Source organism: Heteronotia binoei, chromosome 6, assembly GCF_032191835.1.
Source record: "Heteronotia binoei isolate CCM8104 ecotype False Entrance Well chromosome 6, APGP_CSIRO_Hbin_v1, whole genome shotgun sequence".
NCBI lineage: Eukaryota > Metazoa > Chordata > Lepidosauria > Squamata > Gekkonidae > Heteronotia > Heteronotia binoei.
Window position 1 is genome coordinate 133,935,383 of NC_083228.1, and position 18,983 is coordinate 133,954,365.

The 18,983-nt window shown below is 48.5% G+C and overlaps 1 protein-coding gene across 1 annotated transcript in view; it reads left to right on the forward strand.

Annotated features, from left to right (window-relative positions):
- EPHB3 (EPH receptor B3) overlaps window positions 1-18,983 on the forward strand; it is a 164,664-nt gene that overhangs the window by 59,817 nt on the left and 85,864 nt on the right. Inside the window, exons 4-5 of the mRNA XM_060242718.1 lie at window positions 12,245-12,309; window positions 18,190-18,862. Of these exons, the coding sequence (XP_060098701.1) occupies window positions 12,245-12,309; window positions 18,190-18,862 (738 nt within the window). The remainder of the gene's footprint in view (window positions 1-12,244; window positions 12,310-18,189; window positions 18,863-18,983) is intronic.

An 18,983-nucleotide genomic window follows, 5' to 3' on the forward strand; every position in this document is an offset into this window, starting at 1 on the left:
CGAGCCCTGCGGGACCTGAACCAATTCCGCAGGGCTTGCAAAACATTTCTTTTTCGGTTAGCATTTGAGTCACCATGTGGCAACTAAGACGGAACCTGATTAATGAATGAATAGACACTTAGCCATCTTAAATACATCATTTTAGCACCTATTTTTATATCTTATATGTTTATATGTTTTTATGTATTTTAAATAATTTATTGTAATTAATGTTTAAGTTGTTATGTTTTATGAATCACGGGACTCCCATGTCTATTATTGTTTAATGTGAATCATGAGACTCCCGTGTCTGTTAGCCGCCCTGAGCCCGCCTAGCGGGGAGGGCGGGATATAAAAATAAAATATTATTATTATTATTATTAAACGCAGAAGCTGATGTGACCCAGCTTCTTGTAATGTGCCTTGAGAACTGTCCGCATCGTGATTGGAAACGGGGTCTCGAAAGCGCTCAAGTTTAAATGGCAAAATACATCATGCGTCTCCCCGGGAACAGCAAATGCATTTAATCAGTTGTAGGGGGTTTCTCATGAATGTGGAATAGAAAGGCCTGGGCCTTTCCCAATCCCCCCTCCAGTGTTTAATGCAGTGGAAGCCAGGCGTTGAAACGCATGCGGAATGTTTACCGCGGACATCCCCGCCTGCATATTTTGGCCTCACCGCATAAGGAACGCTGCGTTCCTGAATTTAAACTGCAAAGCACAGATCGGTTCTGAAGCCCTCCCCTGTCTAGACTGACGGCAGATTGCACGAAGCTGATGGACAGGACAAACAAAAAGAAATATTTCTTTGCACGGTGAAGGATTAAAATGTGGAGTTTGCTGTCAGAGGAAGTAGCGACGGCCATAGGCATAGACAGCTTTTAAAGGGCATTAGACAGATTCATGAAGGATAGGTCGATCAGCGGCTATTAAAGAGAACTCCACGTTCAGCGGCTGTCAGCCTCTGAATCCTGGTTCCAGGAGGCAACATAAGGGAAGGCCTCAGCCTCTGTGCCCTGTTGTTGGCCCTTCAGTTTGGTGTAGTGGTTAAGTGTGCGGACTCTTATTTGGGAGCACTGGGTTTGATTCCCCACTCCTCCACTTGCAGCTGCTGGAATGGCCTTGGGTTAGCCATCGCTCTGGCAGAGGTTGTCCTTGAAAGGGCAGCTGCTGTGAGAGCCCACCCACCTTACAGGGTGTCTGTTGTGGGGGAGGAAGATAAAGGAGATTGTGAGCCATTCTGAGATTCAGAGTGGAGGATGGAATATAAATCCAATATCATCATCATCTCCTCTTCCTCCTCCTCCTTCTTGCCAGTTAGTAGCCGTGTGAGACAGAATGCTGGACTGCATGGACTCACTGGTCCAATCCAGCAGGGCATCTTATGTTCTTGTGCATAGTGAAACTGTTCCTGGAGTTAGATCAAGTTGGGTAGTCATTGGCAGGTTTTTTTTCTAGCAGGAACTCCTTTGCATATTAGGCCACACACCCCTGATGTAGCCAATCCTCCTGGAGCTTACAGGGCTCTTCGTACAGGGCCTTCTGTAAGCTTCAGGAGGATTGGCTACATCAGGGGTGTGTGGCCTAATATGCAAAGGAGTTCCTGCTACAGAAAAAGTCCTGATAATCAGGGATCATTTTGTAGGAAAAGAGGTGCCGGAGCTTATTTGCATAACTCATTTGCATATGCCACCCACCCCTGACATCACCGGAAGGTGTACTAAATTATATCAGCTCGGCTTCTACCTTAAAATGCTTATTGAATTATAATTGTCATAATAAAACCTTACTCCCATCATACTTTTTAAATGACTTTCTCCTATGTGGCCACAGTGGCGGAAAGATTTCCATCTGTCTGCTTTATATGTTTTTGTTACTTCCCCACTTTTTTGGTGGGGAAAAATATTAGAAAGTTTGTCAAATCAGCAAAAATTCTCATAGGGGGTTTGAAGAATGGAGCCCGGAAGCAATTATTGGGGGAAAGAAAGAAAGAACACAATAAAATTTAGAGGTTCCAGAGCTCCGCTCCTGTGAGCTCCTGCCCAAAATGAGGCCTAGTGGTCATTTTAGTCTGTCTGTAGTAGAAGAAAAGAGCAAGAGTTTTGCAGCAACTTAAAGACTAACACAGTTTCTGGCAGGGGATGAGCTTTTATTTATCCCCCCCAACCCCCAAGAACAAGGTTTTTGTTGAATATAAAGACAGGATACAATGTAGAATCCTAAATCCTAGATATAACACAAGCCACATTAAAATGGGAAAAAAAAACTATTAATACATCCATCAGAATTCTCTCCAAACTTAAAAGTAAACAATTAAATACCTTTAGAAAGCATAATATATAAAGTACAATCACAACGTTAGCGCAGATCACTGTTAGCATTAGGTAAATAATCAAAAACAAAGAACAAAGGTAATCAAAAAGGATAGTAATCAGAAATATAACAATCTTTTATAGATATAGTTATTTGGAATAACCTCATTTTCAGTAAGGTAATTAATAATGGGATACCAAATTGCAATCAATTTATCTTCTTGAGGGACAGACACAGCAGTTTCCACATACAACAAGATTTTATACATAATGAAATAGTCTCATAGTTTGCTTTGCCAAGATCTAATAGAAGGACTAATCTCAGAGATCCAGAGTGAAGCTATCATTGATCGTGCAACAGACAATAACAAGTGAACAATCTCAATCACCAGTAGTATCAGACCATTTGCCATTAATAGTATTTCAGGTACCATAGGAAGTGTAATTGATAACTGCTCCGTATAATTGATAACTGCGCCGGCTCTGGCTGCACCGCCACTGAGGATGTTCTCCGCAGCCGAGAACGAAACGTCTGGAAGAAAAACTTTCTCCATTAGAACACGGCACTTGAGCCCGAAAGATTCTACAAACCCTAATAATTGATAACTATTTGGGACCAAAAGAGATTAACATGTTTGCATAACCACCCTGGTGGGATGAATTTTTATGAGTCAACTCCCTGCGACTGGATTCTTGCTCTTTTCTACTGTTCCCGGCATTACCACTTCAGAAGGTAGATCTGGATTGCATGTGGGAACGTTTCCCCACATGGCACAATGAGGAGAAAGCTCAACAGCAACCTTTCTCTGACATCTAGCTTCCTATATTTCAGGATTTTTTAAATATAAGGGGGACAGTTCAGTCATGCATTCCCCCACCCCTGCAGTCTGAAGTGGTACTCTCCAGGAATAGTTTTGCCATGTGCCCGGCCTGAGTGCCACTGGCAGGAGTTTTGACACTTCCCTCCCACACCATGGACCCTTGAGCTTTCATCAGTCCCCTCTCAGTCTTTCCCTTTCCGAGCAGCTGTTCCCTTCCTTATCCCCCGGAATGGAGAGGGGACCTACTTTCAGAGTCTTATCCTGGGAGCATAATGAATTTTGAAGCCAGGATTGCCAACTGGTTTCGTCCTGCCTTAATTTGTAGGGAAACGTATTGAGCCAAGGCAATCCACAGCGTGCTCTCCCTGCGTTATTGGAATGCCCAGAGGATTTGCGTTCAGCGTGGGACTCCAGAATGTCGCTTGGTGGCATCTGGGTGTCCTGAACAAGTTGCCACTGGTTGCTCCAGAAGTAGTTTGGGACACTTTGAACTTTGTTGTCGAAGGCTTTCACAGCCAGAGTCCATTGGTTGTTGTAGATTTTCTGGGCTGTGTGGCCGTGGTCTTGGCATTGTGAGACCTGACGTTTCACCAGTAACTGTGAGTGGCATCCTCAGAGGTATAACCCAGAAAATTGCCGTTCTCTCTGGGTCAAATTGAGAAGAAGTTGGTAGGCAGGTAATATATCTACTCAGGCAGTTGGGGTAGGGCTGAGTCATTATCTTGTAGGAGCTGAAAAACGCAAAATGCTTTACAGCTTATAACAGCACAACAGATAAGATTGGAATTTCAATAGCCAGTCCATATACAAAAGAACCCCCTCGGGTAAGCTCCTCCATTAGCATGTCACAGCCCAGGAAGCTCCTACAAGATAGTGACCCAGCCCTACCCCACCTTCCTGATTAGATATATTACCTGCCTACCAGCTTCTTCTCAGTTTGACCCAGAGAGAACTCCAGTTTTCTGGGTTATACCTCTGAGGATGCCACTCAGTTACTAGTGAAACGTCAGGTCTCACAATGCCAAGACCATGGCCACACAGCCCGGAAAATCTACAACAACGAATTTTGAAGTTTGTTCGTGCTTGTTATTACAGCCCCATCCGTTGTTTGGCGGTCTCATCAATATCCTCCTTGCCTTGACCTCGGTAGCCCAGGCCAGTCGAATCTCGTCAGAGTTCTGAACCTAAGCAACGTTGGTCTTGGTTAGCATTTGGATGGGAGACCACTGTGACGGGGAGGCAGGCAATGGCAAACCACATCGGAATGTCTCCTGCATGAAAACCCTCAGCAGGGGGCGTCAGACTCATTTGTTCAGTTCAGTAAAATGTATTGGTGTGAAACCATCGGCCATTACAATTACAGCAACTTACAAGTTAAAAGCAGTCAGGGACTTTAAAATTAACACATTCAAATTTAGATTATTCACAATCTTCGTTACATACAGCATCTTCATGAACCCATAATCAGGCTCTAATTGTCCAGTTAACAACAGTCGTTTTACTGTCTACTGGATACTGCCTTTGCCCTGATTTTGCTAGCAGCCAAAGCAAAAAGTGCTACCTTGTAAGAAACCATAGAGTCAATATCTGATACCAGAAATATTAGCTTATCCATATCAGAAGCCATATACAATTGATTTGTTATTTCAGTCAGAAACTTTTTACGAGGGCCAGATCTGTAATAAATGTCAGTCAGTCACATTTTATTTGTATCCCGCCCTCCCCGACCAATGCGGCTCAGGGCGGCTAACAGCAAAAACTCAAAATGGGACTTTGTCGCACCGTGAAGACCACTTGTGCTGTGTTGGCAGCTGCTGCCAAAGCAAAGTTGTTAGAAATCTGCCCAGCCCATCGGATCCCCAGTGGCCAATCAGAAGCCTTAATGAGCAAAAGCCGCACCCCTTTTCTAAAAAACACTTGATGGACATCACATTGGGGACCTCTGTTTTAATGGATGGATTTTTTTTGGGAGGCACACCAAAGCTGTGAAGCCTTGCCTTTCAGTGGGTGATAGCCTGATTGACAACCTGGTTGAAAACTCACATGTCCCTCATGCAATGTTCCCTCTAAGCTGCAGAGTCTTGTGAGGAAAAAATCTACTTTGTGAGCTACTGGCATTAAAGTTGTGAGCTCCTGCATAAATTATTGTGGGGTCCTCCTTCCTGAGCTAAGATAAAAATCTGTGAGCTAGCTCACGCTAACTTAGCTTAGAGGGCACACTGCCCTCATGGAGTTGTTGTGTTTTTTTTGCTGTTGTTTCTTTTCATGATGCACTTTTGGGGACAGGGTTATTCTGGGATATTCTTGCTGAGGCAAAAGAGGGAAGATTCGTGTACACCAGGATGTGCGAGGTTTACTTATTTGGAATTGGAAGGCTATTATCGTGGCTGCGCAAAAGCTTGCATGGTTGCTGCCCGTTCTTCCGAATCCCCACAGACAGTACGAGCGTGTGATACCACAAGACGTGTCCGAATGCTCGCAGCTCGTCCCTTCTGAAGGACAGTTGTGTCAGTTCCCTGCATATCTGTGGTCCAGCTGCGTCTTCTCTGATGCTTCTTCAATACTAAGCAGTGCTGTCTACGAGCATAAAATGTCACGGGGACGGCTGTGTGACTGAGAAGCTGCCTTTGGCTTGGCTTTTTCAGTTTTTTGGAGTGTTAGGGAAGCCTTTTTTTTTTTTTTTAGTACAGCCTGCTCTGTTCAGAGAGGCCCATCAAGAATATACTCCTTCAACCTGTAACTGTTCTGTACCCAGGTTAGCCGTTGTGCTGCTTCTACAAGCTTCCCCTTCAAAAAAATGGGCAGGGAGAGAAGATTAATGCCACCCTGTCACTGCGACTGGGCTATCCATATATCAGGGACTGGCATACACGTGGCTGTATTCATGTTCGTCCTCTCTCCTTGCTCTTTGAGCTGTTTATACAGGAACCACAAGGGTCCACTGTGAGGCAAGAAGTCCCTAGTTGAAATCTTGCCTCCAGCTTGGGGATTACAAACACTGGATTACCATAAGAAGAAGGACTACCAGTGGTCCGTCTATCTAGTCCAGCATCCTGTCTCACACAGGGGCTGACCAGTTCCTCTGAGTGGCCAACAATAGGACAGAGAGGCCGAGGCCTTCTCCTGAGGTTGCCTCCTGGCTCTGGGATTCAGAAGTTTAGCGCCTCTGAAAGCGGAGGTTCCCCTCAGCCACCATGGCTAGTAGCCGTTGATCGACTTCTCCTCCATGAATCTATCGAATCCCCTTTGAAAGCTGTTTATTTCTGTGGCCCTCGCTGCATCCTCATTTTAATCACACCCTCTGTGTAAAGTAGCGTTTCCTTTTGTTCATACTGAACCTACTGCCCATCACTTCCAGTGGATGCTCTCCAGTTCCATAGATTGGGAGAGGGAGGGAAATTTCTCTTTGCCAGTTCTCTCTCTGGGAGCCAGTTTGGTGTGGAGAGCCTGTTTGGTGTAGTGGTTAAGTGTGCGGACTCTTATCTGGGAGAACCGGGTTTGATTCCCCACTCCTCCACTTGCACCTGCTGGAATGGCCTTGGGTCAGCCATAGCTCTGGCAGAGGTTGTCCTTGAAAGGGCAGCTGCTGTGAGAGTCCTCTCCAGCCCCACCCACCTCACAGGGTGTCTGTTGTGGAGGAGGAAGGTAAAGGAGATTGTGAGCTGCTCTGAGACTCTTCGGAGTGGAGGGCGGGATATAAATCCAACATCTTCATCTACCTCACAGGGTGTTTGTTGTGGGGGGAGGGAGGTAAAGGAGATTGTGAGCCGCTCTGAGACTCTTCGGAGTGGAGGGCGGGATATAAGTCCAATATCTTCATCTACCTCACAGAGTGTCTGTTGTGGGGGAGGAAGGTGAAGGAGATTGTCAGCCGCTCTGAGACTCTTCAGAGTGGAGGGCGGGATATAAATCCAATATCTTCATCTACCTCACAGGGTGTCTGTTGTGGGGGAGGAAGGTAAAGGAGATTGTGAGCCGCTCTGAGACTCTTCGGAGTGGAGGGCGGGATATAAATCCAATATCTTCATCTACCTCACAGGGTGTCTGTTGTGGGGGAGGAAGGTAAAGGAGATTGTGAGCCGCTCTGAGCCTCTTCGGAGTGGAGGGCGGGATATAAATCCAATATCTTCATCTACCTCACAGGGTGTCTGATGTGGGGGAGGAAAGTGAAGGAGATTGTGAGTCGCTCTGAGACTCTTTGGAGTGGAGGGCGGGATAGAAATCCAATATCTTCATCTACCTCACAGGGTGTCTGTTGTGGGGGAGGAGGGTAAAGGAGATTGTGAGCCGCTCTGAGACTCTTCGGAGTGGAGAGCGGGATATAAATCCAATATCTTCTTCTTCTCTACCCCATGGATACTTTTATCATTCTCTATCATGTCTCCCCTTAGTTATCTGTGTTCTAAACTGAGAAGTCCCAGAATTCTCCAGCCTTTTCTTATAGGGATGGTTTGCTAATCCCCTTGTTGCCCTCCTCTGTACTTCTTCCAGCTTGGCAGTGTCTTTTTTGAGATACGGCGACCAGAACGGTGCACGTCTCCCTATTGGCAGCCTTGTGAAAGAATATAATGCTGTGCAGAACGTGCTTACCGCTGAATTGGGGCCAGTTTGAGGCCCGACCCTGCCGTGCCGTGGCAAATCCGGTTGCCCTGTGAACTTTTGCAACCCCGCAACCATTTTGCCACAAGTCAAGCCCTGGTACGGACGTTGTCCAGCTGTTTTCTCACCTCCTCCAGTGTTTTGTTCTATGGGAACCAGCCCTCAGTCCCAATTTGGTGGCAGGTCCCACCCTGACATAGAGTGACTCATAGGGTTGCCAATCCCCAGGTGGGAGCAGGGGATCCCCTGGTTTGGGGGCCCTCCCCCCTGCTTCAGGGTCATCAGAAAGTGGGGTGGGGGAAGGCAAATGTCTGCTGAGCACTCCATTATTTCCTATGGAGACCGATTCCAATAGGGTAAGGGTGGCCAACAGTAGCTCTCCAGATGTTTTTGTCTACAACTCCCAGCATGGCCAATGGCTGGGTCTGATGGGAGTTGTAGGCAAAAAACATCTGGAGAGCTACCGTTGGTCACCCCTGCGATAGGGTATAATGGAGTATTGATCTGTGGGCATCTGGGGTGTTTGAGGGCTGTTTTCTGAGGTAGAGGCCCCAGATTTTCGGCATAGTCTCTGGTGCCTCTCCTCAAAACACCCCCGCACCAAAGTTTCAAAAAGATTGAACCATGGGGTCCAATTCTATGAGTCCCAAAAGAAGGTGCCCCATCCTTCATTATTCCAAATGGAGGGAAAGCATTTAAGGCATATGGTCCCTTTCAGTGTGCCGGCCAAAACTCCCTTTGGAGTTCAATCATGCTCGTCACACCTTTGCTTCTGGCTCCACCCCCAAAGTCTCCTGGCTCCAACCCCCAAAGTCCCCAGCTATTTTTGGGTCGGACCTGGCAGCCCTAGGGACCCATTACAGTTTGGGGGGAGGGGTTGGCCTGATCTGCTTATGCTCCCAGTTGCTCCCGGTCGCACAGTCGAGTCTGACTCGTTGCGACCCCATGGACCAAGTCACGCCAGGCCCTCCTGTCTTCCACCATCCTCCGAAGTCTGCTCAAATTCTGTGTTTGTTACATCAGTGAGGCTGTCCAGCCATCTCATCTTTCGCTGTCCCCTTCTTCTTTTGCCTTCTGTCTTTCCCAGCATCAGGGTCTTCTGCAGGGAGTGCTCTTTTCTCATTGGGTGACCAAAGTATTTGAGCTTCAGCTTCAGCATCTGCCCTTCAGGGGAACAGTCTGGGTTGGTTTCCCTTAGGACTGACTGAACGGAACTTCTTGCATTCCAAGGGATTCTCAAGAGTCTTCTCCAGCACCACAGACTCTTCCCCAAAGAGGCTGTTGTTCTCATGTGCCGAAATTGGTCCTCCCTCACCCTCTCCCTTGAGGCTGGGGCTGGGACTTGGGGGGCGGGAGATGCTGACAGAGATGTTTGGCTGCTTAATCCTCCGCTGGAGGAATGTCAGCCAGACGGTCAAATTCTTCTCCCCTCTTTATATGTATCTTTTAAAAAACAAAAAAAAACAAAAACCCTTTGCAATGTGGGGAGGGCAGAAAGAAACAACCCTCCCGTTCTTCTCCGGCTGGATAAACCTGCTTCCCTCTTCACCGCCCTCCTCATGGGAAAACGGGGCCTTTTTCAACCTGAGCCTTGGTAAATATGCACCGGCTCTGCCAAAGCGAGGGAGGAGGGAGTGGAGGAGGGTGTCTTGGCTGTCTCTGCCCTGACCGCAATAGTGGTAGGGGGAGAGGCCGAGGTGTGTGTATGGGTGGGGGAGCAGGGGGCTGAGGGGGCCGGATCGAGTTCATCCCTGTGGGAATGGCACAGCCGTTGAAAGGAAAATGGCCGTGTGTTCTTCCAGACTGAAGCTGAGGCCTTTGTTGTCTTGCAGTCATCTCTACCGCTGCGCCTCACCTTTCTTCGGCTGTATTTGGTGCTTCATTTGTACCCTGCCTTTCTCCCCGGTGGGCTTCTGTGACACAAGTGGGGATTTGAACCCGAGTCTCCCAAATACTAATTCCGACACTCTTAACCACAACACTATGTCGTTTGTTCTTAGTTTTTTTTGTTTTGTTTTACGGAGGCCCTTTTAGGGAAAGTTTTCCCTGGCCTTTTTTGTGTGTGAAAGTTTTGATGCTGTTTGGGGATACCAGAGGTATCAGCAAAGCAATCCAGAGCGAACGCAGAAAGGCCCATCCCCTGATGAGCATTAGGGTTGTCAACTCCAGGTTGGGAAATTCCTGAAGATTTGGGGGTGAAGTCTGAGGAGGGTGAGGTTTGGGGAGGGAAGGAAGTTTGGTGGGGTATAAGGCCATAGAGTCTGACCATCAGAGCAGCCATTTTCTTAGCCCTGACCTGGATAGCCCAGGTAAGCCCGATCTGGCAGGTCTCAGAATCTAAGAAGGGCTGACCCTGTCAAGTTACTTGGATGGGAGACCTCCTTGGAATACCAGCAGTCAGGAGGTGAGAGCAGGCTTTATTCAGCCCCCTCTCTGGATATCCTCCAGGCCCCCGGTAGGGATTGGTCTCCAGAAGTTGCCATGACTTCCAGATGCAGGCAGACACACATGCAAATACCAAAGAAAAGCAGCCATTTTCTCCAAGGGAAGCGGTCTCTGTCATCTGGAGATCAGTCGTAATTCTGAGAGATATCTAAGCCCCCTCGGAGGCTGGCAGCCCTTTTGACCGTTGATTGGTACAGACATTGGGATAGGGTGGCCAGCCTCCATGTGGTGACTGAGATGGCCACATGTTAGGAGGGACGGTGGCTCAGTGGTAGAGCATCTGCTTGGCAAGCAGAAGGTCCCAGGTTCGATCCCCGGCATCTCCAACTCAAAAAGGACCAGGCAAATAGGTGTGAAAAACCTCCGCTGGAGACCCTGGAGAGCCGCTGCCAGTCTGAGTAGGCAATACTGACTTTGATGGACCGAGGGGTCTGATTCAGTAGAAGGCAGCTTCGAACGTTTAATCACCTGGGATCTCCCCAAACTTTGCCCTCTCCAAACCCTGTCCTGGGATCTCCCCAAACCCCACCCTCTTCAGGCTCCACCCCCAAAATCTCCAGGTATTTCCCAACCCAGAGTTGGCAACCCCAGATTGGGAGGAAGCCATACCTGATTTCCCTCTCTGCGGAGGTTTGTGGGTTATGCTATTCTTTCTCCTCCCCAGGGATGAATGTCTAATGAAGTGAGGAGAGGCCATGTCAGGGCTTTTTTTGTAGCAGGAATTCCTTTGCATATTAGACCACACCCTCTGATGTGGCCAATCCTCCAAGAGCTTACAGGGCTCTTCGTACAGGGCCTACTGTAAGCTGCAGGAAGATTGGCTACATCAGGGAGTATGGCCTAATATGTAAATGAGTTCCTGCTACAAAAAAAAGCCCTGGGCCATGTCCTCAAGGTGGGGGGTTGTGGCTTCTGCCCCCCCACTCCTGCACCCCCCCACTCCACCACCTCCTTGCCCTTCCCTGGCTGGACAGTCCTTCTCACTCTTTCAGACATTATTGTTGTTGTTGTTGCATTGTATGTGTGTGGGTTTGTGCCTCCATGCCCTGGAAGTCATGGTGACCTCTGGTGACGCCTGCTAGAGCATGGAGACTGTTCAGAGAAGTGGCTGGATAGCCTACCCCTGCCTCCCGGCCCTGGTGTTCCTTGGAGGTCTCCCATCCAAGTACTTGCCAGGGTCGGCCCTGCTTAGCTTCCAAGATCTGACGAGATTGGGCTTGCTTAGGCTATCCAGGTCAGGGCTCCCTCGGACTTCTTTAAACACAGTGAAGCAAGCCACACGAGCCCAGAAGGGCTCCCCAGAACTGCACAAATTCGGGAGGTGGGCATGCACAGTTTGTCACACTGTGGCTGTGATCACACACACTAAATAATGCACTTTCGGTCCACTTTCCAACTGGGTTTTACAGTGTGAACTGGCAACATCCTGTCGGAAAGTGTTTAACAGAACAGTGTTTAACAGGGAAGAAGCAATTACTGTTTTGGGAAGAGGCAGTGGGATGTGGCAGGAGACCTCAGTTGTTCAGGTTCCCCCATGCCATTCCTGTCCTCCCTCCCTCCCTCCCTCCCTCCCTTCCTTCCTTCCTTCCTTCCTTCCTTCCTTCCTTCCTTCCTTCCTTCCTTCCTTCCTTCCTTCCCTCCCTCCCTCCCTTCCTTCCTTCCTTCCTTCCTTCCTTCCTTCCCTCCCTCCTTCCCTCCCTCCCTCCTTCCCTTCCTTCCTTCCTTCCTTCCTTCCTTCCTTCCCTCCCTCCCTCCTTCCTTCCTTTTTCCTCCCTTCCTCCCTCCCTTCCTCCTTCCTTCCTTCCTTCCTTTTTTCCTTCCTTCCTTCCTTCCTTCCTTCCTTCCTTCCTTCCTTCCTTCCTTCCTTCCTTCCTTCCTTCCTTCCTTCCTTCCTGTCTCTCTTCCTGTCTCTTTTTCTGTCTCTGTCTCTCTCTCCGTGTCTCTCTCTGATGGTTTCCAGGGGTGAGTTCAAGCTTCTGTCTCTCAAGTCCAGACAACCCCCCCCCCCCCCAACAAATTGTTAGGTTTTCCAGTTTATTATATGCAAAAATGACCTTGTCTTGAAACTGTACTTTTTAAATTCTCCTAGAAACCCTGATGGATACAAAGTGGGTAACGTCTGAATTGGCATGGACGGCTCATCCAGAGACTGGGGTAAGTTTTTAAACTGGGGGGAAGGTTGGGGTGGTTTAAGGCTTCAAACTGTGAGAGTTCTGACCCCCTCCACCCTACGTATCTCTTTAAGTTCCTTGTCTTCTGTTGTCCAGACATCTGGAGCAATACTCCTTCTAAGCGCTGGAGTCTTGTGAGCTACTGGCATTGAAGCTGGATAGAAATAGACTGCGATCACACACACTAAATAATGCACTTTCAGTCCACTTTCCAACTGGATTTTACTGTGTGAGCTGGCAGAATCCAATTGAAAAGTGCATTGGAAGTGGATTGAAGGTGCATGATTTAGTGTGTGTGATGGCAGACATAGTCTCATCATGTCACAAGAGGACTAGTGTCATATTTAGATAGTGAGTTCCTAGCATTACACAGTTTTATTTCTCCTTCTTTCTGTGCTTTGGTCCAAAACACTTCCAGCTTTTTCTCTACCACCCTTGAGGGCTGGAAAGTTGATCCTTTTCTTCACTTTCCAAAGCTCTGCATGCTGCCTGCAGTCTGTTCTCTATATGAAACAACAAAACCGTGACCTGGCAGGCTTTTATAACATCTTCCACTGCCACATCATCCCAAACCGTACCATCACTGCAGCCATCTGTGCCGAGTTCTTTGAAATCCACCAAAGTCCAAAAATGAGAATAATTTCTCAGGTTTCCTTGTAACTTTCAATTACAATTCAGAGAGCCAGTTTGATGTGGTGGTTAAGTGTGCGGACTCTTATCTGGCAGAACTGGGTTTGATTCCCCACTCCTCCACTTACAGCTGCTGGAATGGCCCTGGGTTAGCCATAGCTCTTGCAGAGCTGTCCTTGAAAGATCAGCTGCTGTCAGAGGTCTCTCAGCCCCACCTACCTCACAGGGTGTCTGTTGTCGGGGGGGAGAAGATATAGGAGATTGTAAGCCACTCTGAGTCTCTGATTCAGAGAGAAGGGAGGGGTATAAATCTGCTTCTTCTTTCATTGGGGGCTTTGTTTTCATTATCTTGAAGATCTCTTTTGGACCTCTGCAGATTTTGTTTTTTAATTTCTCTCTGATCAGTCCGTTTGGGTTGTATGCTCTTGTCTTCGCAACTAATCTCACCTGTCTCATGGCTATTAGCACCGGTTTAGTGGGAGTCTCGCTAAACAAAGAAAGGCAAGCAAACAAACAAACAAAATGGTCAAGGGGTTGGAACATCTTTCTTAGGCGAAAGGCCAAAAGAGTCTGTGGCTTTTCGGTTTAGAAAAATGACGGCTGGAGGGCGCACACAGTCGGGGTCTGTAGAATGACGCAGGATGCGGAGAAAGCGTGGAGAGCATCCCCTCCCCACCTTTCATACTAGAATTCTGGGGCAGCCATTGAAACCGATGGGCAATAGATTCAGGACGGACAAAGGAAATCCTTCTGTGCAAAGGCGTAACTAACTTGGTGCCGCAAAGATGTAGGGGATGGCTGCTCACCGCAACGGCTTTAAAAGGCAATCACATATTCATGGAGGGGGAGGTCTGGCAATAGCCATTTGGGGCCACTCTGTTCAAAGGCACTATATGCCTGAGTGGCAGTTGCGGTGGCTAACATTGTGGGGAGCGGGGCTTTTTTTGTAGCAAGAACCTCTTTGCATATTAGGCCACACACCCCTGATGTAGCCAATCCTCCAAGAGCTTACAGGGTTCTTTGTACAGGGCCTCCTGTAAGCTCCAGGGGGATTGGCTACATCAGGGGGTGTGGCCTAATATGCAAAGGAAGTCCTGCCACAAAAAAAAAAAAGCCCTGGAGGGGAGGCTTTGACTTCTCTGCTGCCCTGGCTGCTGCAGATTTTCCTGAAGGAATCTGGCCAGAGGTTGTGGTCTAGTTGAGCATGGCTGGTCTAAGAGTAAAGGCCTGTGCCCTGCTTGAATGCAGAAGGTAGTATGAATACCTGGAGCATTGTGTTCAGTTTTGGGCACCATATTTTAAGAAGGATCTAGACAAGCTGGAACAGGTCCGGAGGAGGGCGACGAAGATGGTGTGGGGTCTGGAGACCAAGTCCAATGAGGAAAGGTTGAAGGGGCTGGGCATGTTTAGCCTGGAGAGGAGGCGACTGAGAGGTGATACAATCACCATCTTCAAGTCCTTGAAGGGCTGTCATCTAGAGGATGGTGTGGAATTGTTTTCTGTGTCCCCAGAAGGTAGGACCAGAACCAGTGGATTGAAATTAAATCAAAAGAGTTTCCAGCTCAACATTAGGAAGAACTTCCTGACCATTAGAGCAGTTCCTCAGTGGAACAGGCTTCCTCAGGAGGTGGTGGGCTCTCCTACCTTGGAGGTTTTTCAACAGAGGCTAGATGGCCCTCTGACAGCAATGAAGATCCTGTGAATTTAGGGGGAGGTGCTTGTGAGTTTCCTGCAGGGGGTTGGGCTAGATGACCCTGGAGGTCCCTTCCAACTCTATGATTCCATAATGGGCTTAAATTATGGGTGGAAATATACTGGTTGGATATTAGAGGGGAAAATTTATAGTGAGAGTAGTTCAGTGGTGGAATCTGCTGCCTAGGGAGGTGGTGAGCTCTCCCTCAATGGCAGTCTTCAAGTAACAGCTGGAAAAATACGTGTCAGGGATGCTGTAGGTCAGAGGTGGCCAAACTTGCTTAATCTAAGAGCCACATAGAATAAAATCAGATGTTTAAGAGCTGTAAGACATGAACATTGGAAGGAAGGAAGGTAGACGGGGAGGGAGAGGTAGAAAGCAAGCAACTTTAAATGCATTCTCCAAGCTGCTGCTGGTTTAGCTGGGAGAAGTCATGTAAAGAGAGAAATGCCTTCTCCAAGCCAGCTGATGGGGTCGTGGGGGCTTCAAGAACCCCACACTATATGTGAAAGAGCCACATATGGCTCCCGAGCCGCCGTTTGGCCACCCCTGCTTTAGGCTGATCCTGCGTTGATCAGAACATTGGACTAGATGCCCCTTATGGCCCCTTCCAGCTCTCATGATTCTGTTGGGCTAGCATTCCAGTCTGCGGCCTGAACCGTTGCAAAGATCTGGTGGAATATGTGTGGGCAGTGCATTCCGAAATCTAGGAAACCAGCATCAGGGGAACAGAGCGTCGACGCTCTGCCCTCTCCCCGGGCAAAGCAAGCCCAAGACGAATTGTGCAAAACAAGGAAAACCAATTGCCAAATAAATTATGCAAAGGAAGAGGAATTATGCAAATCGGTTCTCTGTGCATAACTGATTCCCCAGTCTCAGAATTTAGCTTTATCTGCCGCAAAATTGGGATTGCCTTTTGGCAGGATTTGTAGAGCTGAATAGACCCACTCTGGTGTAAGGGGCCGCCCCTTGCATCTTTGTCTCCTGGATTTCTAACAGGAAACCACTTACCTTTGGGAGAATTCCAGCGCTGCTCAGGGTAAGGATTGCAGGCTCTAGGTGGGGATCCCCTGGAATTACAGCTCATCTCCAGATTACGGAGCACAGCTTCCCTGGAGAAAAGGGATGCTTTCGAGGGTGGGCTGTATGGCAATTGTGCCCCTTAGAGTCTCTGTCCCCTTAGAGTCTCTGTCTGCAGGCTCCATCCCCATATCTCTAGGCATTCCCCAAACAAGATCTGGAAACCCCATTCCCCTCCATCCCCAGCTGGTGGCCAGGGAGGACATAGCTGTTATGTTTTTGGCAACTTCCACTTCCTGTAAAAAAGGTAAAACACCTGTGCAAGCACCAGTCATTTCCGACTCTGGGGTGACGTTGCTTTCATAACATTTTCATGGCAGACTTTTTTTACGGGGTGGTTTGCCATTGCCTTCCCCAGTCATCTACACTTTTCCCCGAGCAAGCTGGGTGCTCATTTGACTGACCTCAGAAGGATGGAAGGCTGAGTCGACCTGGAACCGGCTACCTGAATCCAGCTTCTGCTGGAATAGAAGAACTCAGGTCGTGAGCGGAGCTTAGGACTGCAGTACTGCAGCTTTAACACTCTGCACCATGGGGCTCTTGTAAGGAAAGGTCCCCTGTGCAAGCACCAGTCATTTCCGACTCTGGGGTGACGTTGCTTTCATAACGTTTTCACGGCAGTCTTTTTTTACGGGGTGGTTTGCCATTGCCTTCCCCAGTCCTCTACACTTTCCCCCCAGCAAGCTGGGTGCTCATTTGACCGACCTCGGAAGGATGGAGTGGCTACCTGAGTGGCTACCTGAGTCAACCTGAGTGGCTACCTGAACCAGGTTCCGCTGGGATCGAACTCAGGTCGTGAGCAGAGGGCTCCGACTGCAGTACTGCAGCTTTACCACTCTGCGCCGCGGGGCTTTTCCTGTAGTCATGAGTTAATTAATTGTTTGTTTATGCATTCTGATACTTAGGTAGTCAGTACTTGAACCAACGAGTGAGCCTGCACGGATCTCCCGCCGGAAGCGAGGTGTCAATATGCATATTAACCTGTTAGGAAAAGCCCTAATTGGGTAATTAGTAGATTTGGGGATGATCTGGGAAGAAAGCATTAGGTTACAGTTTATGACCCTTTGTTTCAAGCCCTCAGATCTCCATGCAGTTGCTGTTTAGACCTGAGAGAGTCAACATGTAAGTTAGAAGAGTCAGAGAGGATGTTAAATCCTCTTCTTGTTTTGTAGAACTCCCAAGTTACCCTTTCCCTCACTGGACAAGTAAAGATTACTTTGTGAAAGCTAAAATGCATGTGCCTGGCTGTTTTGTCATTTACTCTACGCTACGCAGAGTGGTAAAGCTGCAGTACTGCAGTCGGAGCCCTCTGCTCACGACCTGAGTTCGATCCCAGCAGAAGCTGGGTTCGGGTAGCCGGCTCCAGGTTAACTCAGCCTTCCATCCTTTCTAGGTGGGTAAAATGAGTACCCAGCTTGCTGGGAGGAAAGTGTAGATGACTGGGGAAGGCAATGTCAAACCACCCTGTAAAAAAAGTCTGCCATGAAAACGTGAAAGCAACGTCACCCCAGAGTCGGAAACGACTGGTGCTTGCACAGGGGACTACCTTTACCTTTTACTCTGCTAAACAATATATCCTAACAATAGCAACCTTAGCTCTGGATGAGCCTGCCTCCGTTCTTCCCCCAGCTATCTCCATTTTTTGCCCCCTATTCAGGGCTTTTTCTGCAGAAAAAAAGCCCAGCAGGAACTCATTTGCATATTCAGACACACCTCCTGACACCAAGCGAGCCGGAACTGCGTTCCTGTGCATTCCTGCTCAAAAAGAAAATCCTTGCCCATATTTATTTTTTTGCCCCCATATTTATTTTTTAGCCATGTAGAGGTTTAATTTTCTGGATTGTCTCCCACCATTCTTTAAGCAGTTGATTGTGCTCCAATGTAGGAAAGTTTTTTATGCTTGTTAGGTTGAATTAGGTTGGGGAGGAACAGTGGCTCAGTGGTAGAGTGTCGGCTTGGTAAGCAGAAGGTCCCAGGTTCAATCTCCAGCATCTCCAACTGAAAAGGGTCCAGGCAAATAGGCGTGAAAAACCTCAGCTTGAGACCCTGGAGAGCTGCTGCCAGTTTGAGTAGACAATTCTGACTTTGATAGACCGGGGTGTCTGATTCAGTATAAGGCAGCTTCATATATGTTCGTTCTATACTATCTCATGCAAGGCTCTCTCTAAGCTGCAGAGTCTTGTGAACAAGAATTCTACTTTGTGAGCTACTAGCATTAAAGTGGTGAGTGAGTGCTTTGGCTACTGCATCAGTTAGTTTGCTCTGGGGCCCTCCTTCTTGAGCTAAGACAAAAAACATGTGAGCCAGAGGCTAAAAAACTGTGAGCTGACTCACTCCAACTCAACTTAGAGGGAACACTGACTTGAGTAATGAATGGTCGATAGAAGAAAGTGCCCTATTCAGAGAGTCTTTGCCTGTATCCTACTGGGGAATTGACGTGCTGGGTTTCGTTTTGTGCAGTGGGAAGAAGTCAGCGGCTACGATGAGGCCATGAACCCAATCCGGACCTACCAGGTGTGCAACGTGCGGGAGGGCAGCCAGAACAACTGGCTGCGCACCCAGTTCATCCAGCGCCACGACATCCAGCGCGTTTACGTGGAGCTCAAGTTCACCGTGCGGGACTGCAACAGTATCCCCAACATCCCGGGCTCCTGCAAAGAGACCTTCAACCTCTTCTATTACGAGTCAGATACAGACTCCGCCTCCGCCTCCAGCCCTTTCTGGATGGAAAACCCGTACATCAAAGTGGATACAATTGCCCCCGACGAGAGTTTCTCCAAGCTGGAATCTGGCCGGATGAACACCAAGGTGCGCAGCTTTGGACCTCTGTCCAAAAACGGCTTCTACTTGGCCTTCCAGGACCTGGGCGCGTGCATGTCCCTCATCTCGGTCCGGGCCTTCTACAAGAAGTGCTCCAGCACCACCGCCGGCTTTGCCATTTTCCCCGAGACCCTGACCGGGGCGGAGCCCACCTCCCTGGTGATTGCGCCGGGGACCTGCATCCCCAACGCCGTGGAAGTATCGGTACCCCTAAAGCTCTACTGTAATGGCGATGGAGAATGGATGGTCCCGGTGGGAGCTTGCACGTGCGCCGCGGGATACGAGCCGGCCATGAAGGAGACTCAGTGCCAAGGTAAGCAGCCGTCTGGGGAGGGGGCTATGACTCTGTGGTAGAACATTTGCCTGGCATGCAGAAGGTCCCAGGTTCAATCCCCAGCATCTCCAATTAAAAGGACCGGGCAGAAAATGATGCG